We start from the raw sequence: 24,500 nt of genomic DNA on the forward strand, positions 1-24,500 counted from the left end.
TAAGGAAAAGGCTAGAGGCCATTATTCAGGAAAAAATAAAATATTAAGGAAAGCTTAATAGCATCAGTGTCAAATGGTTTTCTGAAAGGTAAATCACGTTTGACAAATTTGCTACAATTCTTTGAAGAAATAACCAACAGAGTTCATAAAGGGAAACTGATAGATGTAGTATATTTTCCAGAAGGCATTTGATAAGGTGCCACTATATTGCACAAAATTGAAGTCATGGTAATGGGGGTTTATATGTTAACATGGATTGAGATCTGGTTACAACACAAAAGACAAAGTCAGGATTAATGGGTCTTTTCCATGTTAGATATATGTAACTAGTGAAATGCCTCTATGCTCATGTATGGACCTTAATCATTTACTACCTATATTAATGACTTGGAGAGGGCAGAGTGTAACATATCCAAATTTGCTGATAGTACAAAAATAGGTAGGAGGTATATTGTGATGAGGGCTTAAGGAATCTATAAGAGGACATAGGTTGAGTGAATGGGCAAAAATATGGGGAAAGGAGTTTAATGCAGGGAAGTATGAGGTCATACAATTTGGTAAGCAGAATAAAAAGTCAGACAATTATTTAAGTGGAGAGAGACTCCAAAAAGCAGGTGTAGCACAGATTTATCTGGGTGCTTTTGTGCATTAAACATGAAAAGTTTGCATGCAGATACAGCAAGTAACTATGAAGGCAAATAGAGAATCTTAGCCTTCATTGCTAGAGGATTGGTGCTTTAGAAATAGGAACATTTTGTTGCAACAGTGCATGAAATTGGTGAGGCCACACCTGGAGGATTGTGTATGGTTTGTTCCCTGTATTTGAGAGAATATACTGGCATTGAAGGCAGTTCCAAAGAGCTTCATTTGATTAATTCTCGGATGAAGTTGTTTATTTTATCAAGAACAGCTAAGCAATTAAGAAGAATTCGTGATGGGTCTCATTGGTGGGTGGTCTTACTAGATTCTGAGGGGACTTGACCAGTATTCCTGCTCATGGTTTGTTTTAGGTCCACATGTGACAGTAACTTCCAGAATCAGACGTCAGTGCTGCACATGATATTAGCATGCTGATCACCGTGCAGAGACCCTTGGAGTGGTTGCACGCACAGGATAGAACTTCATAGAATCCTTACAGTTTGGGGAACCGCCACAAGTCCACACTGACTCTCTGAAGAGTAACCAACCCAGACCCATTGCCCTATCCTGTTACTCTATGTTTACCTCTGACTAATGCATTTAACCTACACATCCCTGAACACTCTGAACTGTTTAGCATGGCCAAGTCACCTAACCTGAACATCTTTGGATTGTGGGAGGAAACCAGAGCACCTGGAGGAAACCCACGCCAACACAGGGAGAATGTGCAAACTCCGCATAGTCATCTGAGGCTGGAATTAAACTCTGATCCCTGGTGCTGAGAGGCAACAGTGCTAACCACTGAGCCACCATGCTGCTGGGATGTTGAGTAGATGTTTGTACTAATGGGGAATCTCAAAATATGAGACATAGTAACAGAATAACGGGTCACTGATTAAAAATGAATGCAAAAAAAATCAGTCTTCCACAAGGTAGTGATTGAAGCAAGGCTTGAAATTCTTTACACCAGAGAGGTGGAGAAGCTAGAAATTATTTAAAAAGGATGTAGATTTTTGAATGTTGTGGAATTTGAAGCCTTTGAGGAACTGGTATGAAAGGGGAGTTGAGGCCTGGAGCAGATCATCCATGATATTATTGAACAGTAGGTCAGTCTTGACTGGTCAAATGACCTTCTCCTACTCTTCCTATTTTCTTATGTTCCTATCACCCTCACAGCTCAGTTAGTTTGACCAGCCTAGCCCAAGCAAAGAGCAATGTGGGCTTGAAGCAATTCTACCAGTTATACTGTGGAATAGCAAGATCGGAAGAATAATAGCCTGGGACTTCGAATCATGTAATTGAAAATTTAAATTTTAATATGGATGAATCCCACCAAGTTACTGTCCTTTCATAGAGAAGTACATAACGGTGACAAGAGCTAAAGTAGAGTAAAAAAAAGCTTTCTCTTCATATTCACGCACTCCCTAAATGATACCCACAACAGAAGGCTAATAAGCACAAGATAGGCATAAGGCATAAAATTCTCAAACACTACCTTCAGTGAAAGGATGAGAGAGACACATGGTCTGTGCTAGATGAAGGATGTGTGCAGGTAGGAAGGACACGCCGAGGGTTTCATAAGAGAAGGGCAGGGAAAAATGCAGAGATACTTTCCATATCTTGTGTAAACTCTTTGCATGCTTTCATATGATTTTCCCATTCCTGCAACAGTCTATAATATTAGACTATGTAAAAACTTTCTTAGGTTTCCCTGTTTTATGTGTTGGCTACAGTGCGTGAATATGAAGAGAAAGCTTTTTTTTCCTCTACTTTAGCTCTTGTCACCGTTATGTACTTCTCTATGAAAGGACAGTAACTTGGTGGGATTCATCCATATTAAAATTTAAATTTTCAATTACATGATTCGAAGTCCCAGGCTATTATTCTTCCGATCTTGCTATTCCACAGTATAACTGGCAGAATTGCTTCAAGCCCACATTGCTCTTTGCTGGGCTAGGCTGGTCAAACTAACTGAGCTGTGAGGGTGATAGGAACATAAGAAAATAGGAAGAGTAGGAGAAGGTATTTATCAAGCAAAGTATAAAATTCAACTGTAAATGGTCTGTAAGAGAGAGCAGTGTGTACCTGAACTGAATTTAAAAATGGGATTGTGCAAAATAATGAGATCTCACCCAATGAAACAACTGATATGTAGTCTTTAACTTCCCCATTTCTTATGGAGTGATAAATGGTTATAATCTTCAGAAGCATTTTCTGTGTCACAGTGATACAGTCATAATTTCCATATTTGGAATACCTACAAAATAATAGAATCCATCTTTAAAAATTGTAATATATATTAGAGACAGTACTTCCAGATGCTTCTTTGTTTTTTATCCAACTCCATTGTCATATGCTGACATGAACTTTCTTTAAAACAAAAGTCACCATCTTCTAACCGGGCTATAGGACTGTTCTGTCATTAGAGAGAGACACAACTGGTGGTGGTTTAACCTGAGGGTCTCCATGCCTCAGGTGAGGGGAGAGGTTGAGAAAGTGGGACTTTGGTGAAAACCTGTCAGTGTGGGAATTGAACCTATGCAGTTGGCATTACTGTGCATCGCAAATCAGCCACCAAACCAACTGAGCTAACCAGTCCCCCAAACCTATCATGTAACTTATGACATCACTAAATAAGTCAATCAAGATTACCATTCAGAAACAGCATACAGAAGATAATTCCAAACTGCCAAATATCTGAGAATATTCACCACTTTATCCAGCATATTGTTGTCAATTAATCAAATAAACTTATGTTCATATAAACCTAATTACAAAATAACAAGATTCTTTAGATAATGTTTCTGTTTTTGATATTTGGTTTGATGATGATATGGTAATAGTCAGACATTGGACCATCATAAACCGACATTTATCAACTTATTCAACTTGTCTTCTGATATAGTGGTAGATAGAGTATAATGTGGATAAATGTGAGGCTCTTCACTTTGATACCAAAAATAGAAAAAATAAGTTATTATTTAGCTGTAAATTAAGAGAGGGGAATGTTCAACAATACCTGGGCATTCTCATGCACCAGTTGCTTTCAGGAAATGTAGAGGTGCAGCAGGCAATAAAGAAGGCAAACTGTGAGTTGGCCTTTGTAGTAAGGGAATTCGCGTACGGGAGCAAGATGTCATGCAGCAGTTATTGCAAGGATTGGTGAGGTGACGCCAGGAATGAGTACAGTTTTAGTCTCCAACTAAATAAGGATGCTCTTGCTACATAAGATGTGCAATGAAGGTTAGCCACGTTGATTCCAGGGATGGCAGGGCTTATGTATGAGAAGAGAATGAGACTGTTAGGATTGTATTCACTGGAGCTTAGAATGGGGGTTGGGGGGGGAAGTCTCATAGAAAGCTATAAACATCTAACAGGGCTATAAAAGTTAGATGCAGGAAGGATGTTCGTGATGGTGAGTCCAAATCCAGGGTCATAGTTTAAGGACATGGGTTGAAAATGTAGAACTGAGATGAGGAGAAATTTCTTCACTCGGAGAATAGTGAGCATGTGGAATTCACTACCACAGGAAGTGATTGAGGCCAAAACATTGTCTTTACAAGAAGGAGATCAGTATAGCTCAAGTGGCTGAAGTGATGTAGGGGTATGAGGACATATTACAGCAATGAGCTCAATGATCAGCCATGATTGTGTTGAATGGCAGAGCAAACTCAAGGAGTTGAAGGCCTACTCCTGCTCCTAGGCAAAAGTGAGGACTGCAGATGGGTGAAATCAGAGTCTAGATTAGAGTGCAGGAAAAGCACAGCAGGTCAGGCAGCATCCGAGGAGCAGGAAAATCAATGTTTTGGGAAAAAGCCCTTCATCAGGATGGAAGGCAGGGAGCCTTCAGGGTGGAGAGATAAATGGGAGGGGGGGGTGGGGGTGGAGAGAAGGTAGCAAAGAGTATAACAAGTGGATGGGGGTGGGGATGAAGGTGATAGGTCAGAGAGGAGGGTGGGGGAAGGTAGAGTACAATGGGTGGATGGAGGTGGGATGAAGATAATAGGTCAGAGAGAGGGTGGAGCGGATAGGTGGGAAGGAAGATTGGCAGGTAGGACAGGTCATGAGGATGGTGCTGAGTGGAAGGTTGGAACTGGAGTAAGGTTGGGGGAGGGGAAACGAGGAAACTGGTGAAGTCCACATTGATGCCCTGGGGTTGAAGTGTTCCAAGCCGAAAGATGAGGCATTCTTCCTCCAGGCATCGTGTCGTGAGAGAAAGGCAGTGGACCTGCATATCCTTGGCAGAGTGGAAAGGGGAGTTGAAATGTCGAGCCACAGGGCAGTGGGGTTGATTGGTGCGGGTGTCCTGGCAATATTCCCGAAAGCGCTCTGCGAGAAGGTGTCCAGTCTCCCCAATAGAGGAGAGCACATCGGGAGCAATGGATACAATAAATGACGTTGGTGGATGTGCAGGTGAAACTTTGATGGATGTGGGGTCCATTTGGAGGTGGTGGAAATGTTGGCAGATGATGCGGTTTATGCAAAGGTTGGTAGGGTGGAAGGTGAGGACCAGGGGGTTCTGTCCTTGTTACGGTTGGAGGGGTGGGGTTTGAGGGCAGAGGTGCGGGATGTAGATGAGATGCATTGTACGGCATCTTCAACCACGTGGGAAGGGAAATTATCTTTAAAGAAGGAGGCCATCTGATGTGTTCTGTGGTGGAACCGGTCCTCCTGGGAGCAGATACGGCGGAGACAGAAGAATTGGAAATACGGGATAGCATTTTTGCAGGACTATTCCTGCTCCTATCTTCTATGTCTATATTTTTTGCTCGGCTAAGCCTTAAAATTGTACTTTTTTTGGTTATTTTTGTAGGGGGTCTCTTAATGCCTAGTTGGGATGGAAACAGGGAAAAGTTGAGTGTTGGCACTATTTTAACAAGAAAGTCAAAACAAATATATTAAACTTTCAAATAAATTATAGACATTGCTGTGCAGTCTTACACTGGTTATATATACTTTCTGTATTATGACAGCATGGAAAGCACACAATGACAACCTCTTGTAACTTCAGGTCTTTGGGCTGGACTATCCTGTCTGTGTATGTCTGATCTCTGTTCTTATTTTATCTTTTATTTCACCGCTGAGCGAATCTAAATGGGAGACCTTTTATCCTGGCTCTTATCCTATTAGCCCCTCCTTTCCATAATCACACTCAGCTCCCATGGTTGAATATGCTTTTCTTGGTCAGCCAGGAATAGTTCATGAAACAAGGCATTTACATCCAGTGGTCTCTTATGTTTTAGAGCAATGTACATTATGTTCTTGTAATCTTAGACAAATAGTTCTCAGTTTCATGGTCTTGACTTTTTTCACAAATAAGCTTTTTAAAATTGTTATTCATACATGGTCCAACTGTTGGTTTCTAATAATGTTAGATTTTTACAACTTGACCTTGGCAGTGAGCAGTTTTGATCCCCTCATCGAAGAAAAGATTTCACTGGAGGCAGTTCAGAGAAGGTTCACTTGGATGATCCCTGATATGATGAGATTGTCTGATGAGCAAAGGCTGGGCAGGTTGGGACTCCATGCATTGACGTTTAGAACAATGGAAGGTGATCCCATTGAAACACATAAGAATCTTAAGGGACTTGAAAGATTAAATGCTGAGGATGTTTCTCCTCATGGGAGAGTCTAGGACCAAAGGGCATAGTCTCAAAATAAAGGGATACCAATTTAAGGCTAAGATAAGGAGGAATTTTGTCTCGCCTGAGGATTGAGTGTCTTTGGAACTTCTTGCCACAGAGAATTGTGGGGGGCAGAGTTCTTGTGCATATTCAAGGCTGAGATTCTAGATCAGTAGGAGAATGCAGTGTTATGGAGAAAAGGCAGGAAAGTGGATGTGAGGAATTTCTGATCACCCTAATCCTGTTGAATGGCAGAGCAAGCTCGTGAGGCCAAATGGCTTACTCCTTTCTTATTTTTTATGATCTTAGTTTCGCAGTTCAGCACCTTTTTCTGGTGCCCATTGAGATGATCTGGAATTAAAATAAATGGTATAATGTTTGCTGCATATTTGGAAATTGAACATGAGAGAGGGCAGCAGCCTAGGTCACTGGGCCTGTCTTTTGGTAGCCTGCTATCTAAAATGATTGTGACAGAAATGATGTTTGACACTACATCGTGCATGTTTGAGGTTTGGATGTGGATTTATTTTAAAAAGTCAAATAGAAAGAAGCAATCTTCTTAAATCTGTTTAACAACACTGCAAAAGGAATTATTTGAGCTCTTGGCTTCATCCCTGAACAGAGATTCCAACTTGCTGCAGTATTAACGATGTTATAATTGGGTGGATGTAATTCAGAATACATCCTAGTCACTTGCATTTCAGGGAAACTTCAGAGACAGGCGGTTACTTAGGTGCTTACTTTTGTTGTAGTTATAGGGAGTGTTTTTACAGTTGAAGTATCATAATATAAAAGACTGGGGGAGCTGTTTGGTCTACAAGTCCATGTGGTTCTCTGCAACAGCATTCCCCTGCTCTTTCCACTTGGGCCTGACATTTTTTTCTCATCAAATGCTTGTTTATCTAATTTCTCTTTCAAATGCACGGAATCTTCCTCCACTTTTCTTAAACCATGCTGTGTAGATCCTAATCATATTTGCTTATAATTTTTTTATAATTTTTCTTCTTGTTTCTATTTATTCTTTTTACATCACTTTAAATATTTGACCTCTCAATATTTCCTTCAAATGGGGCCATTTTCTGTCTTTTTTGTTCTATCTAGATCTATCATGATTTTGGATACGTATATGAAAACCCTTAACCTTCTTTTCTGAGCACTGCAGTCTTGTTTGTAATCTACAGACCTTATAAGATGCCTACCTGCAGTGTCTGTGCTTTATGGTAGTGATCACAAGAATGCTGCAAACCAAGAAGGATAGTTGTATATGATTGAATTTCAATCCAAACATCTTCCTTTTCACAACAAATGTAAGAAATTGCTTGTACTATTTGGAACTAAGATACCTAAATTACACAATATAAAAACAATGGTTTTCATGTCTTAACAACTGTTTGTTATTGTCACTTATCCCATTTTTTCCATTTAGTTAAATGCATTATTTTCAGTGTTTTCATCTTCCAAAGTGCACGAGGTTTGGCTTTTTCACCAATGTCTGCTGGCTGAAACAATGTGACCACTGATTCAGTTTGAAAATCTTCTCAGCTGACTATGTTGATTTATGTTGTTGCCTTAAAGCCTCTCTCTCCATTAGTTGCATTTGCTGTGTTTGGCAATGGTTTTTTTAACTCGGGCATCAAGTTTACATAATTGGACATTCAATGTCACATTCTATTTGTTCTTTAGTTTGTTTGTCAGTCAGTTTGGCCTGCAAAACACTGGAAGAGTCTTGTGAAGCATTTAGAGTTATTAGTCTGAGCTGCTGACTTGCTCCTGCTGATATGTGTCTTTGGCACCGTGTCTAATATCTGGAATTCCAGATCTTCAGTCTTGCAATAACATTTGAACACTCAGACTAATTTGTCCTCTTGGGATCAACATTGTTCTGCAACAGAGCATCAACCTTTCCTTCTAGGAAACAGGCTTATGAAGCTCATAAGGTTTCAGAAGCACTAGTGGCATATATTTTTTATTAGATCCTCTTCTGTCTTCATTGCAACAGTTAGAAAATACTTTTTTAAGCTATCTGACATTTCTCTCATAACTATACTTGATTTGTCCAACTTACTGTTTGACGTCTTTGTAAAGTGCATTTCTGTAGTCTTGAAAGGTTTGTTTGTCACCTTCTTAAATAAACTCCTGAATGCATAGTGATTTAACTTCTTGCAGTTAAAACTCTGTTTCCTCATCCTGGACTACTTCCTTTTATTTCATATGATGACTTCTGCTGTATCTACAATCTATCCTTTGGACTTAATCTTTATGCCAGCCCATCTGAGTTTTTTTTCTTTCATAATGAGATGTGCTGCTAGCTAGCCTAACATTTATTTACTTAGGAGAGATAATAGTGAGCTGCCTTTGTGTATCAGTGCAGATCTTGGGATGTTGAGCCACCCACAGTGCTGTTTGGAAAGGATTTCCAGGGTGTTGAACCAGCAACAGTGAAGGAATGGTATTTATAGTTTAAATTTAGATTGTGTGGGGTTTGAAAAGAATTTGTAGATGATGGTATCCCCCTGCAAATTGTCATTTTAGGTGGTGGAAACTGCAGATTTAGAAGGTGTCTTTATTAGAAGTAATCTAATGTCAGAGGAGCCTTGGCTAGTTTCTGCCATGCATCTTATAGATGGTGCACATTGATGCAGTGGTGAAGTAAGTGAATGTTAAAGGTGGAGTACTGGTGTAATCAAGCAGGCTGCTTTGTCCTGAATGGTGTCAAACTTCTTTATTTGTACTTAGCAACCTTTTGGTTCCTGAACGTCTATGTTTGGTCTAAGTCACACATTTATGTCTGTCCATTCAGCTAATTCTGAGCACCCTCTCCCTTACCCACATTTCAAAAGCTGTTATCGTTTCTCATCGTCTTTCTTCAGAGTACAACTCTCATATTCATAGAGTGCAACACTCCACTTTGATAACTGTTTAAATTTTTGTTAGCTTCATGCTGATGCTTTCGGATTTCAAGAAGTTGCTCAAATCGATAGTTGCTCTTCTTGCTACAGCTGTCTAATCTGGATTTCATTCTTAGATGGAACTTGGTGTTTATCATTGAACCAAGATTCTTGAATTGGTCCACTGCTCTATCTTGGCGCATCCACCCATGACTTTTCCTTTACCATTTAAAACTATAATGTTGATCTCTTCCTCATTTACATTCCATCTAAAAGACTCATTGTGCCTTTTAGACCAGTCCTGCCATGTCCTTTAGTTCTTCTTTTATTCCAGTTTTATGTTGTCATCTCCACATGTTGCAACCTCTAGTGTTGTAGCCATATCTCTCTGGTAACTCTTCCTGTAAAACCCTTGTTTTCTTCTCTCCCACAGTATTAAATAGCATAGGAAACAAAAGACACTCTTAACTTGACTTCCTTCAAGAAATGAAATTGCTTTCGAGAGATCAATTCTTGACAACTCCTGAAGCATTCCTGTATAACTCTTGCATTAGCCACAAAAGATGTTTGGACACACCAAACTTTAAAAGTGCCTTCCATAGATCATTACTCTGGGCAGTGATGAAAACATAGAATATGGCTGATGGTCATGAGTCCTTAAAGTCTACCACTATCTCCCACTCAATTGCAATACTTCCATGTATTGTCTCATCTGCACATTTTGAAAATGTACCATGTACAACCAAGTATAATTCATTGATATAGATCAAGACAAACAGCAAGGTTTGTACTGATCTTTGAACATCAGTGTATACCTTCCTCCAGTCTGAGAAATAACTATTTGCCACTACAGTTTTCTGTTATTCACCAACTTTTTACTTTACTCTATGGTTTTCTGCTTTGCTGGTAAACATGCTATGTGGCACTTTTATCAAACACCCTTTAGAGGTCGATATCACCAAATCAATCACATTACCATCATCAGTGTCTGAGTGTAGCTCATTGAAAAAACTCAATTCAGGTAGTTAAACATGATTTACCTCCAACATGTTCTTCTAAGCTGACTTTCATTAATTAATCCAAATTTGTCGAAATATCTACAATTGTGTCCTGGTTATCATAAGTAAAAACTTACCCACCACTGAGGTTAAACTGACTGGCCTGTTGTTGCTGGCTTTATTCTTTCACATTTTTGTTTTGAACAGTAACCTTACGTTTGGAAGTCTCCAGTTCTCTGACACCACCTTTGTACCTAAGGCATTTTGAAGAATTATGGCCAGAGTCTCTGCCACTAGTACCCTTGCATCCTTTGCATTCCCTGAATTATCATTTGGACGCAGTGGCATATCAATGTGAAGTAATGTTAGCCTTTCAAATAAGCTATCTTTATCATTTGTTAGCTTATTCAGCATCTGAACAATCTCCTCATTCACTGAGTCTAGCAGCATCAACTTCCCCATAAAGGCACCTCGGCCAAAGGTCCTCCTTTTGATCCCTGTTTGACCCAATGCCTCCTTTACTATAGTTTCATTATTTTTATATATGTAGAAAACTTTTAGACAACTTGTTATGTTACCTGCTTTAATTTCTCATATTCTCTCTTTGACCCTCTTCTTCCAGTTTTCACTTTCTCTCCAAATCTTCTACATCAGCCTGGTTCTGACTTGTTTTATCAACCTAACATCTGTCTCCTTCATCTTGTCATCTAACTTGCATGTTTCTTCTATGTTTCTTCTATCTGTCTTCCTGTCATCTGACTGTAAGTCTCTGTGTCTCCCTCTGCATACTCTCCCACCACTTCCCAGTTTGCAAGAAAATTGAATATACTTTACTGAAACTTACTCAGACTCTCTGCCAGAATATGGCACTGAATTCTTGACTCCTTACATAGCAGTTTTTAACCTTCTTACTTTAAAGAGATGTTTCATTTTGCTGAAAGTGTGTTGCTCAAATAGAATGTGTCTGTATCTGCCAGCCCACAAACAATGGACTGAATGGTCACCTCCTGTCCTGTAAACATCTTATGAGTAACGTAGATTTTTAAAAAATGAATATTCAAAGTATTGGTAATATAAAATATTGGTATTGATGCATATGAAAATGAGTTAACAGCAAGAATATAACTTTGACCACTTAACTGAGTTTTCAAAATCTGATAGGAGCAGGTAGCTGAAACCTTAAATCTGTGTGCCAGTTTAATTCCTGTCAGCAATTTGGAAGAAAGTTTGAATTACTTCACTGGTGGCGAAACTTGAAAATACTTAGGGAAATGTTATGTAGTTGTGGAAGGTCCCAAATTTTGGCTTTAATCTGTGTTGTGTTCACTGTCACCTGGGATAGTGGTACAGAAACGCTACTTAAGCTAGAATTGATAGGTGGCTAATATGACGTGACCTTCAGGATAATAGAAATTTAATTTTAAAAATGCAGTATTATTTTTCCAAAAGTTGTTATAATCACTGAAATAAAGCACAGAAGGCCTTATTAATTTCTTTGGGTAAAGAACTAAGTAATTAATGAATAATTACAGTTATGAAATAACATTATTTATATTCTTTATTTGCACAGATCATTTCAAAAACTTAGCTTTAGACTCCAGCCCACCTGGAATGTCATTATCAGACCCTACAGCTTGGACAACAGCTATGAACAATCTCGGAATGGGACCCCCAATTGGAATGACTGGACAGCCGCTTATGTCAGGTATATTTGATTCTATTGCTTGACAAAACCCTTCTGTTGTTTTGCCTACTTACATTGATTAACACTGGATACTGCTCTCCTGAGAAAGTTGTTCAGTTTTGAAATTTTAAGAGTTTAATTCCAAAATTGACTTTGTATTCTTTGGGTGCCATAATTGTTTGATATAGTGATGTAGTGATATACCAAATAATGGCCTACTTTTCATTCCTTAAAATGGAAAAAAAAACTTTTTGGATGGTAAAAAATATTCAATCTGGCCAATGATGATTCTGCTGATGAATGTGGATCCACTTTTGGAAACCCTTGAAGATTGGGTTTAATCTAAACTGAGGTTTGGATGGATAGATGGATGAAATGCAAAATGTTCAGAACTAGCAGGTTTCATTTAAATGCTGCAGATCTGCCAAGTCACCTTAGCAGATGTCAGCATAGAAGGTGTGCATGAGTGTATCTTGGGCACATCTTAGCTCATGAGATCCAAAGGAGTGCTTTCCTGGCTCTAGAAATTACTTTTTATTTTCATTTTCCCAAGTGATTCATTGAACAAAGACAACAACTTGTACTTATGTAATACATTTCACAACCTGGCATGAACATTATCAAACATAACCTGATGCTAACATGTAGGAGCAGAACATAGAACTCAAGTTCTTATGTGCTGCACCTTTCTACAGTCCTTCCCATTTAAATGATAGTCAGCAACTTTGTTCTTCCCCTCATTATATTTCACCTGCCAAGATTTTGCCCACTCACTTAACCTGTTTATGAAGACATTTTGTGTCAACCTCACCACTTGGCTTCCCACCTTCTTTCATGTCTTTCGCAAACTTGGAGATAGTACATTCATCTCCAACATCCGGCCATTAATAAATATTGTAAATACTTGTGGCTCCAGCACTGATTCTTGTGCCACTCCATTAATTACAGGTTGTCAGCCTGAAAAAGCCCCCTGATTCCAACTGTTTGTCCTCTATTAGTTTGCGAATCTCTAACCATGCTAGTATGTTAAATCCAACATCTTGGGCTGTCATCTTATTATGTACGCTAATGTGTAGTACCTTATTAAATGCCCTTTGCAAATCCAAATATCTATCCTGCTTTTCCAAATTCTAGGGATTCTTGTAAGGGCACCCAGTTTCTCTCTGTAGTTGCTTCTGGTAATATCCTATGAATGAATTTGCAAAATGTATTGTCACTTGCATTTTACAGTGAATAGAAGTGTAAAATATGGTGAAATGTTTCAACTGTTGCCATAATCCAGTGCCATTTTGAATAGTTTAAGAATAGAAAGGGTAAAAAGATATAACTGAAACAAAGTCTATCTTTATCTCCTCTACCATGAGTCCTGAGTTGGCTCACCAGTGACACAACACCTGTGCCTCCACCCCTCCTCTACCGCTTCACCACTGTTTGCGCTGAACCCACATTTTAGGAGTCGCCACTCTTTAGGTCACATCTGGGCCCACCTTGTCAATGCTACTGCCAAGTCCTATGCTGAACCCACACTCGCCCTGCAACATGGAGTCTCTGGTTTTGCTGCTATTGCCTCGCCAATGACCAGAAGTCCCTGCTCTTGGCCTACCACGCTGCTACAGTTGCTGCCTCACCAATGCCAGGTGTCCATGCTCTGGGCCTACTGACACCAGGAGTCCCTGGTTCTGCTGCCAGGCTACGTGGCGTTCATGCCAAGAGTCCTGCTCCAGCTTCCCTCATCCAAGATGTTGCCTTTCCAGTGCCGCCATCCTGAAGAAGCCGCAGCCTCAGATTGATGGAGCCACCGCAGGCCCTGAACACCAGGTGGACATCTGCTGCCTCTGACCAACTGGGGGTAGTTGCAATGCCACACAGCCACTGATGAAAAGAAAATGAAGGAAAAAGAAACTAAAAAGAAGGAAGGAAAAAGAAAGCATATGAGAGTGGATGAGCCCCAGGCAAAAGCCTGCATACAGTCCTGCTACCCTGCAGCCAAATTGGACAGTTTGATGCAACCCGTCAAATCCATTAGATTTGTCAGCCATTAGTACCATTAATTTCTCTGTCTTCTCTGGTGATAGTCATTGCATTTATTTCCTCCTGATTGTATGGTCATTACCTCTTGATTAATTAGCACTTTTTTTGAATGTTGATGCCAAATCCTGCCATGGAGGTCAGAGGTTTTGCCTGGTGGCAGCAATTTATCACTAGCTTCCCCCGGACTTTATCCAGCTCTGTCTTTACCCCTGCTTACTCCAAGGACACCCTCTTTTTACTTTGACCATGGATGGTATAGTTAGTAAGTTTGCAAATGACACCAAAATTGGAGGTGTAGTGGACAGTGAAGAAGGTTACCTCGGATTGCAACGGAATCTTGATCAGATGGGCCAGTGGGCTGAGGAGTGGTTGATGGAGTTTAATTTAGATAAATGTGAGGTGCTGCATTTTGTAAAAGCAAATCAGAGCAAGACTTATACACTTAATGGTAAGGTCCTAGGGAGTGTTGCTGAACAAAGAGACCTTGGAGTGCAGGATAGGATAGTGAAGTCGGCGTTTGGTATGCTTTCCTTTATTGGTCAGAGTATTGAGTACAGGAGTTGGGAAGTCATGTTTCGGCTGTACAGAACATTGGTTAGGCCACTGTTGAAATATTGCGTGCAATTCTGGTCTCCTTCCTATCGGAAAGATGTTGTGATACTTGAAAGGGTTCAGAAAAGATTTACAAGGATGTTGCCAGGGTTGGAGGATTTGAGCTATAGAGAGAGATTAAATAGGCTGGGGATGTTTTCCCTGGTGCGACAGAGGCTGAGGGGTAACATTATAGAGGTTTATAAAATCATGAGGGGCATGGATAGGATAAATAGACAAAGTCTTTTGTCTGGGGTGGGGGAGTCCATAGAGCATAGGTTTAGGGTGAGAGGGAAAAGATATAAAAGAGACCTACGGGGCAACGTTTTCACGCAGAGAGTGGTGCAAGTGTGGAATGCGCTGCCAGAGGAAGTGGTGGAGGCTAGTAGAATTGCAACATTTAAAAGGTATCTGGATGGGTATATGAATAGGAGGGGTTTCGAGGGATATGGGCCAGGTGATGGCAGGTGGGACTTGATTGGGTTGGGATATCTGGTCGGCATGGACAATTTGGACCGAAGGGTCTGTTTCCGAGTCTCTCTGAGGTGGGGGAAGAAGGTGAAAGGTTGGAGAGGAAGGTGAAACGGATAGATAGGAAAGACACCAGGAGTTAGCAAAGATATGTAGGAAAGGCCACATTACAGTGATCATGGGGGATTTCAATATGCAGGTAAAATGTGAAAATCGGGTTGGTAGTGGATTGCAAGAAAACAAATTTTTGACATGGCTCAGAGATGGCTTTTTGAAGCAGCTTGTAGTGGAGCCACTGGGGAACAGGCAGCACTGGATTTAGTGTTGTGCAATGAGGCTGTCTTGATAAGGGAGCTTAAGGTGAAGGAACCATGAGGAGCCAGTGATTATAATATGATTGCATTTACTCTGCAATTTGAGATGGAGAAGATAGAATCAGAGGTAATGGTATTCCAGCTGAATAAATGAAACTACAGTGTCAGAAGAGCTGGGTGGAATTGACTGGGAGAGGAGCCTAGCAGGAAAGACAGTGGAATAGCAATGGCAGGGGTTTCTGGGATAACTCAGGAGACACAACAGAGATTTATCCCAAGGAGAAAGAAGCATGGTACAGAGAGGATGAGGCAACCATAGCTGACTAGTGAAGTCATGGATAGTATAAAGCAAGAGAGAAAGCATATAATGTAGCAAAGGACAGTGAGAAACCAGAGGATTGGGCTGCTTACAAAGACCAACAGAAGGCAGATTAAATATGAGGGTAAGCTATCCAGTAATATAAAGGAAAACTGTTAGAGTTTCTTTAGAAATACAAAGGGCAAAAGTGGACATTGGGCCACTGGAAAATGACACCAGAGAGACAGTAGTGGGGAGCTAAGGAACTGAATAATTACTTCACGTCAGTCTTCATGGTGAAAGACACAAGTAATATCCCAAAATTTCAAGTGTGAGGGACCAGAGCTGAGTATGGTGGTCATCACCAAGAAGAAAATGCTAGAAAAACTGAAAGGCGGCCTGAAGGTGGGTAAATCACCACCTGGATTAGATGGACTACACCCCAGAGTTCAAACGGAGATAGCTGAAGAGATATTGGAGCAGTTAGTGGTGATTTTTCAGGAATTGCTACAATCAGGGAGGGTCCCAGAAGACTCAAAAATTATTAATGTGACTCCACTGTCTAAAAATGGAGTAAGACAAAAGACGATAAATTACAGACAGATTAGCCTAACCTCCGTCCTGGGTAAGATCCTGAAATCCATTGTAAAGGATGAGATTTCTGAATATTCGGAAGTATATGGTAAAATAGGGCAATATCAGCATGATTTCATCAAGGGAAGGTCATGCCTGATAAATCTGCTAGAATTCTTTGAGGAAGTAACAAGCAGTTTAGACCAAGGAGAACCAATGGATGTTATCTATCCAGACTTCAAGAAGGCCTTTGACAAGATGTTGTACGGGAGGCTACTGAGTAAGGTAAGGGTCCATAGTGTTAGAGGCAGTGTGCTAGCATGAATAGAAGCTTGGCTGTCTGGCAGAAAGCAGAGAGATGGCAGCTGCTGACAAGTGTGTTCCGCAAGGCTCAGTGTTGGGACCACGACCTTTCATTTTATACACTAGCAATCTAGCTGAAGGAACTGAGGGCATTCTGGCTAAGTTTTCAGATGATACAGAGATAGGTAGAGAGATAGGTAGCATTGAGGAGGCAGGGAGGCTGCAGAAAGATTTGGACAGGTTAGGAGAGTGGGCAAAGAAGTGGCAGATGGAGTACAATGTGGGAAAGTGTGTGGTCATACACTTTGATAGGAAGATTAGCAGCATAGATTATTTTCTAAATGGGGAGAAAATCCAGAAGTCTGAAGTGCAAAGAGACTTGGGAATTCTAGTCCAGGATTCTCTCGGGGTAAACTTGCAGGTTGAGTCAATTGTTAGGAACATAAAAGCAATTATGTCATTTATTTTGAGATGACTTGAATATAAAAGCAGTCATGTACTTCTGAGGCTCTAAGGCTCTGGTCAGACCACATTTGAAGTATTGTGTGCAGCTTTGGGCCCCAAAACTGGCCCTGGATTGTATTCAGAGAATATTTGCAAGAATGGTCTCGAATGAAAAACTTAACATATGAGAAACTTCTGAGGACTCTGGACCTATACTCGATGGAGTTTCAAAGGATGAGTGGGGGATTCTAATAGGAACTTAGAGGATACTGAGTGGCCTAGACTGAGTAGATGTTGGGCAGATGTTTCCATTTGTAGGAAAGACTAGGCACAGCCTTCCGGAAAGGGAAGACCTTTTAGTATGGAGATAAGGAGAAGCTTCAGCTGGAGAGTAGTGAGTCTATGGAATTCATTGCCACAGTAGGCTGTGCAAGCCAGGTCATTGAATCAATTTAAGACTGAGATAGATGCGTCCTTGAGTATCAAGGGTTATGGCGAAAAAGTGGGAGAATGTGTTTGAGAAACTTGTCAGCCATGATTGAATGGTGAAGCAGACTCCATGGGTTGACTGACCTAATTTCTGCTCCTATGTCTTATGGTCTTATCAGTATCACACTGCGGTATGTGCCATGATTTGGAGACGCCGGTGTTGAACTGGTGTGCAAAGTTAAAAATCACAACACCAGGTTATAGTCCAACAGGTTTATTTGGAAGCAATAGCTTTCGGAGTCCTGCTCCTTCATCAGGTGGAAACATCTACTCAGTCCAGGCCATTCAGTATCCTCGAAGTTCCTATTAGATTCTCCCCTCATCCTTCAAAACTCCATCGAGTATAGACCCAGAGTCCTCAGACCTTCCTCATATGTTAAGTTTTTCATTCCTGAGACCATTCTTGTGAAGATTCTCTGAACATGGTCCACCTGATGAAGGAGCAGTGCTCTAAAAGCCAGTGCTTCCAAATAAACCTGTTGGACTATAACCTGGTGTTGTGTGATTTTTAACAGCATGTGCCAGCACCTTACATGCCAAATGCACTGGATCAATCAAATGGCAGTATTTTAGAGTCAAGGTGTCCAAATAGGGTTAAGAGGGGCAATGATCAGTCAGAGGGTACTGCCACGCTCAAAGAACTGGTGAATTTCCAGTTTAGGGACTTTACCGTGGTTGGTCAAGTGCTTGGTCCTGCTGGAGTTTTGACATTTGTATCCTTACCATCCAGTGACTGTGCCTTGAGATTTCTGAATAATCACTTCACATCAGTCTTCACAGTGGAAGAAGCTAGTAATATCCTAAAAATTCTAGAGTGTCAGGGGCCAGAGCTGATGATGGTGGCCATCACCAAGAAGAAAATGCTAGAGAAACTGAATGGCCTGAAGGTGGATAAATCACCTGGACCATATGGACTACACCCCAGAGTTCGAAGGGAGATAACTGAAGAGAGGTAAAGTGCAATCTTCTGTGGGTCAACCAGAATGTAGCAGAAACATCAGTCTCGGGGCTGACTGTGCTCAGATGGGATGCTGCCAAGTCACGTCAGGGAGTGGGCCAAAATCATTGCTGGAGTTTTGTACATTTTTGGTCAGGGGAACTTTGATTCTTCTTTGTTTATGGCATGAGTGTGACTGATGAGGTAAGTATTTAATTCCCATCCCTAACTGCTCTGTAGAAGATGATGGTGAGCTGCCACCTTGAACTGCTGCAGTCTTTGGATGTGCAGGAACACCTCTGTGCTGTTAAGGGGATTGTTGCTGTGTTAAAGTTTAGGAACTATGAAGAAATGGTATTATAGCGCTAAGCCAAGATGATGTGTGGCTTGGATGGGAACTTGTGGATCTTAGTGCTCCAGTGCATGGTCTTCTCAGTGGTAGAATTGCAGGTATGGAAGATACCGTCAAAGAAGCCTTAATGTATTACTTCAAAGCATCTTGTAGATGGTGTATGGTGTTGTCTTTGTGAGTTGGTAGTGAAGGAGAGAATGATCAAGGTGGTGACTAGGATGCCATTCAAGTGGACTAATTTGTCTTGGATAGTATTGCGTCCCTATTTTGAATCAACCTGTTTATGACACCTTAATGTAAGGGTCCCATAATCCAGGAGTTAGGACCACAATCTCACTTTGGGCTGACATCTTTTATTTGTATGGAAAAAGATAGTTGCATCATCCATTTGTTTGATTCATTTAAGCACTGGTCACGGTTTCCGTGGGTGGTCAAAGCCAGGGACTTGTGTTGTATTAATTATGAGATTGTGTGTGTTTTTTTTTTAAACTGGATTGGTCCCACAATTCTATGTTGTGGGCAAATCACCACACCTTACCTTTAATTCAACTACTTATTAAGGAAGCTCACAGTCAATCAAGTACTGAACAATGATTTAAACTTTATTGCGTGTAGCAACCAAAATAAAATCCTGTAACTAATCAAGTTAGACCTCAACTCAATTTGGCTATCATTCAATTAATGAGGAATTTAGTTACAATTCTAACCAACAGTATCTGTCTCCAGATGTGTCTGGGGTTCAATCCTTGTGCAGTGTTGATTTTCAAAGTACTGCTGCTGAATTATTCTAGTGTTGATTGTTATACGAATTTTCGTCCTTTTTAGATCTATGATGTGATATTGTTGATTCTTTTGATTATTTTATCCAAAATATTGCCAGCTTACCTTCTTATCAAAAGTAGCTTCTTTGTTCCTTGTTAAATTTGGCCTTAACTGTCTGTCTATTTGAAACTACAGCTTTCCTGTTATTAATTGGGTTTCCTCCGGGTGCTCCGGTTTCCTCCCACATCACAAAGATGTGCAGGGTCAGGTGAATTGGCCATACTAAATTGCCCGTAGTGTTAGGTAAGGGGTAAATGTAGGGGTATGGGTAGGTTTCGCTTCGGCGGGTCGGTGTGGACTTGTTGGGCTGAAGGGCCTGTTTCTACACTGTAATCTAATCTAATCTAATCTAATCTAATTCCTTAAATTCCTCTACAGGGTAATCAGTTGTCCTTGTATTATGTCGCCAGTTATCGAATGGAAGTCAAAACTAGTAGTTTTGACTCAATTTTCAGACATGGCTAATTGCTTTCAATTCTTGTGTAAATTTGTCCTGTCCCATAATAGTTGAGCGTGGTGCTGGAAAGACCCAGCAGGTCAGGAAACATCTGAAGAGCAAGAGAATCAACGTTTCGGGCATAAGCCCTTCATCCGTAATTCCTGATAAAGGGCTCATGCCCAAAACGTCGATTCTTCTGCTCCTCGGATGCTGCCTGACCCGCTGTGCCATTCTAGCACCACACTCTTGACGTTAATCTCCAGCATCTGCAGTCCTCACTTTCTCCTTGTCCCTTAATACTTTATTCCAGAGTTATTGCTGCTGCTTTCCATGTGTAACAGTTTACTTTTGATTCTCTCAGTCCATGAACAATTATTAAAGTCCTGAAGTCCATCACATCTATTCAACTGGATAATGGGTTGATATTAGTTGCATGTTCATTTGTTGCCATTTTCTGGAATGTCTAGCAGGGTTTTAAGTATCTTGCTAGTAGGATTTTCAAGATTTTGTAAATGGAAAGGTTAATGTTTCACATAATTTCCATCTGTCTGACTTGGCTCAGAAATGGCGTCACACAAATGGGGCACAGGACAATGTGCAACAACACCAGTGATCATTTGGTTGGACTGGATTAAATGGGGTTACAGGACTATAGGACAGATGGATATTCTTCAGCAGAATAGGCTTGGTTTGCTGTCATTAAGAAGAGTTTTGTCTGTCCCCTTCTAAGACATTTCAGCATGTAACCAGACCAACTCCATCATGGCTTTTATCTTTTGGTGGTTGCCAATGAGATGAGGCCATTAAGGTAGAGTTCTGACCAGTCTACGCCTGGTATTTGTGTGGAATTTATGGGTAAGCGACCTTACACAGAAGGAAGCAGAGTTCTTTCCCAGTGATATTACAGTTTATATGGAACACCGAAGGCCACTTTTCTCTGGATTGAGGAGGAGGCACCAAGTCTGGAAGAAGCATTCTAATCAATCCAGGTTACTAATGAATGTCTTGCTTATGTGCTCTCGTGTCTGCTTAGATTATTTCTGGGATTTGGTGCAGCGTACGCTTACTGATAAAATCTGGTGTGACTGACCACTTCACCTGATAGTAGGCTATTCTGTGGTCAGCTGATCTTATCATCAAGATAACCATGGTTACTTGTGCAGATAATGACAAACCTAAGAGTTTTCAACATTGAATAATTGCTGAAAACTTCAGAAATGGAACTTGCACCAGTGTTGTGTACTAATAAAATGCTTATGAAACTAACTATGGTCACCAGCTGCTACTGGAATGCTATACGATTGTTGTTCATGACTGCAAGGATTTGTCTGTCCCATAGTCAGAACAACAACCTCCTGAAACTCACCTTGTTTATAAAGCGGGCATATAAAACTGATTTTATCCAGTTGAGAATAAGCCATTTGACCAATTTATAGATGCGGTAAACATATTCTTCAGCATGACACCAACAACAAGGGTTCAATTCCATCCCAGCTGAAACCGATTTGGAATATGCTTGTTCATTTCTGTGGTTTGTATAAAAAAGGCATCTTTGGGTTAGCATGGGCAAGATGGGCTGAACCCCCCCCCCCCCCCCCCTTCTGTGATGAATCATTTCTGTGGTTTTCTTGTCCTATCACTGACCTGCTTTCAGGAAGAGCACAAAAACAAATCTTTCTTTGTCTATATTCCCTGTCCCCTTTCTTTTAAGCCTAGGATATACTTTTGCAGAGATTTATCCCGAAAATCTTCGAGAAATTCATTCATTTTTGCCATCAACTCATCTGCTCATCCTAATCTACATGGCTGTTAAAATCTACATTGATATGACTTTGTCTTAGATTAAAGAAAGGGGTTAGACAAGCACATGACTTCTTCAAGATTGCCACTGGGGCTCAATATACAAACTCTCACTACAGTTTTAATGATTTTCTGTTTCTTAATTCTATCCATAAAGTCTCCATTGTTTGTTTTACATCTTGTTATAGTCTCTCTTTTCATTCAAGTAATAACTAAGGCTACACCTTTGTCCCAAGAATTTTCTGCATTTATCCTGAAGATTTTATAAGCTGATGCATTTAGCTTTTAGTCTTGACCCTCTTGCAACCATGTTTCAAAAGCTATTGCCATGCAATAACTTCCAAGGTGAATATGCAATTAATTGATTTTTTGCTTATCCCTGTGCATTTGTATGAAGAATGTTTATTTGGACCATGCTTCCGAACCTGTTCTGTTACTTTTCTGTTAATTTCTGTGACATTTATTCTTGTTTCTCATAAATTTACATCTTTTAGTTTTCGGAATATCTTCAACTACATTTGTAAGCAGATTCACTTAATTCAATTTCTGTCTAGTTCACGAGTAACATACCTCCACATTTCCCCCCATTCCTTATTTTCTCGCATAAACAAAACAACAACTAACCACCACCCTGCATTTTCTACAACTTGATGAAAGCTTTCTCATACAGTACTTTTTTACAGGCCTGATTAGCTACGTATTCTTGTCTCTTCCTTTTCTTTATTTGTGTTTACAATTAGAGGAAAAAGCTTTGCTCACAACCCAGGAACTAAGACCAAGACCTCCCAAAACAAAAAAGAATTACACAGTAGTCTCACAAATTCCTTATTACTTGTAGTCTTAACGTTGTAATTGCCCCTTGCCTCTGGTCCTTTTTATTTAATGTACTCTGGTTTAACACGCAGCTTTTCCCAAAAGATATTTCAGTGAAAAAATCTAGAAAAAACATTCCAAAAGGTGAACATACTTGTAAAATATAGTATTCCAAAGCATTTAATGAAGGTAAACTTGTGTACCAAGCAGCAATAGAATTTGAACCATGGTAGAATCAAAGTTTTGAAGGACAAAATGGAAGTGAATGGTGAATGGTTTTCCAGAGTTTGGATTTAGAATTATGGATAGACTAGAATAAGATCAGCACCAGGCATGTAACAAAAAGGGCTATAGGAAAGAATAAGGCCAATAGATTGGTAGCTCAGTGCAAGGATCAGGTTGTAAATTTGCTTGCTGAGCTGGTAGATTTGTTCTCGATGTGGGCGTCATCATGCTAGGTAACATTAGTGAACCTCCAGTGAAGTATTGGTGTTCTGTCCCACTTGCTATTTATATGTGTTGTTTTGTTGTGGTAGGTGATATCATTTCTGGTTCTGTTTCTGAGAGGTTGGTAAATGGGGTCCAAATCTATGTTTGTTAATGGAGTTCCAGTTTGAAATGCCAGACCTCGAGGAATTCCCCCATGTGTCTGTTTAGCCTGTTCCAGGATGGATGTACTGTCCCAGTGTTTTTAAAAATTCTCAAGGTCAAGGACCAGGCTCGCAGGAAAGTAGTCTGACACAGAACAAACAGCCAAGAGGCGAGTCTGCTAGAATATAAGTGTTTTATTCCCCGCAGTGTCACCACAACCAGTCTCGTACTTACAACGGGTCTGGCTTATACTCACTCTACATGTTACCAAAACTGGGAGCCGTCAGTTCTCGTAGAGCGGTTGCCAACAACCCACGCTCGGCGGTTAAACGTAACCCCGGAGCAGACTCTACCGAACTGGAGACTTCTCCAGCTGATATACTCTTTTCCAGATATAAACATTCATGTGAACAGCAGAGCAAGGCTAAAAAACACATTCCATTCTGGTTACATACAGATAAGAAGATTCACACGGGAAGGTGTATAACAAGATTCACACGGGACCAAGCGACACCTTCCATTTTCGGTTAGATTCACGCATGTATTGGGACACAATTTTAACCCTTTCACCACATTCCACTGCTTGGCCCAATACATGTGTTGCATAATGATTCACACATGTATTGGGACATAACTTTACACCACATTCCACTGCTTGACCCAATACATGTGTTACATTATGCCCATATGTATTCTTTCTAACAAGCGCCTACGTATACGCCAAATATACAAGCAAGTCAGGACATTACAGCATGTTAAAATCACCAGGACCGCTACCAGGACCGACAAGGGTGGGAACAGGAATGTCCCCGCAGTGGAGGACATACCACTCAATATGTCCCACCAATGATGAGCTGACTCCACGTCCACTACACGGGCAGCATGTACTACCTCCTGTCCATGTATAAAGGTAGACACCGTAACCTTGGTGACATTGGTTTGATGCTTTCGTAATATCTGCTTAAGCTCCTCGGATCGGTCCAATGCTCGCTTAAACCGATCCAGGGAAATGTTCCAAGGATTCCTCAGCACTTTCCACTGCACCTTGGTAAAGTGGCGAGCACTGCTATAAGTGGTCAACAAATAGGTGTGATTCTGCCAGTGCCACTGATAGACATTTGAGAGGCATCCCGAGAACGGTGCTGAGGGAAGCATAGGATGTGGATTATTGGTAGCCACACAGAGCGTGTGTGGCCCAATCTGCCACATCATGTCCCTTGGAGTCTCAACACTCCATTCGCACAGGGCCGTTCCCTTAGTCAAGCAAGGGTCCCGATACCTGTCCATCAGTAGGCAAGTTTTCCCCTGATCAGTCTGTTCACAAGCGGACAGATCATAGGTAATATTGGTATCTGGGCTAAACCACTGTCCCCTTGTCTTCAGAAAATAATATCCAGAA

General features: G+C 40.7%; 1 protein-coding gene across 4 annotated transcripts in view; it reads left to right on the forward strand.

Annotated features, from left to right (window-relative positions):
* The window catches only part of LOC122557199 (ecto-NOX disulfide-thiol exchanger 2), a 223,516-nt gene that overhangs the window by 122,348 nt on the left and 76,668 nt on the right, over nt 1-24,500 (forward strand). For all 4 annotated transcript variants that reach the window (XM_043704632.2, XM_087992083.1, XM_043704634.2 and 1 more), the window contains one exon: nt 11,720-11,854. In XM_043704632.2, coding sequence (XP_043560567.2) covers nt 11,720-11,854 — 135 coding nt within the window. The remainder of the gene's footprint in view (nt 1-11,719; nt 11,855-24,500) is intronic.

Source organism: Chiloscyllium plagiosum, unplaced genomic scaffold (assembly GCF_037043375.1).
Source record: "Chiloscyllium plagiosum isolate Xiang-an unplaced genomic scaffold, Cpla_swu_hap1 HiC_scaffold_11, whole genome shotgun sequence".
In the NCBI taxonomy this organism is placed as follows: domain Eukaryota; kingdom Metazoa; phylum Chordata; class Chondrichthyes; order Orectolobiformes; family Hemiscylliidae; genus Chiloscyllium; species Chiloscyllium plagiosum.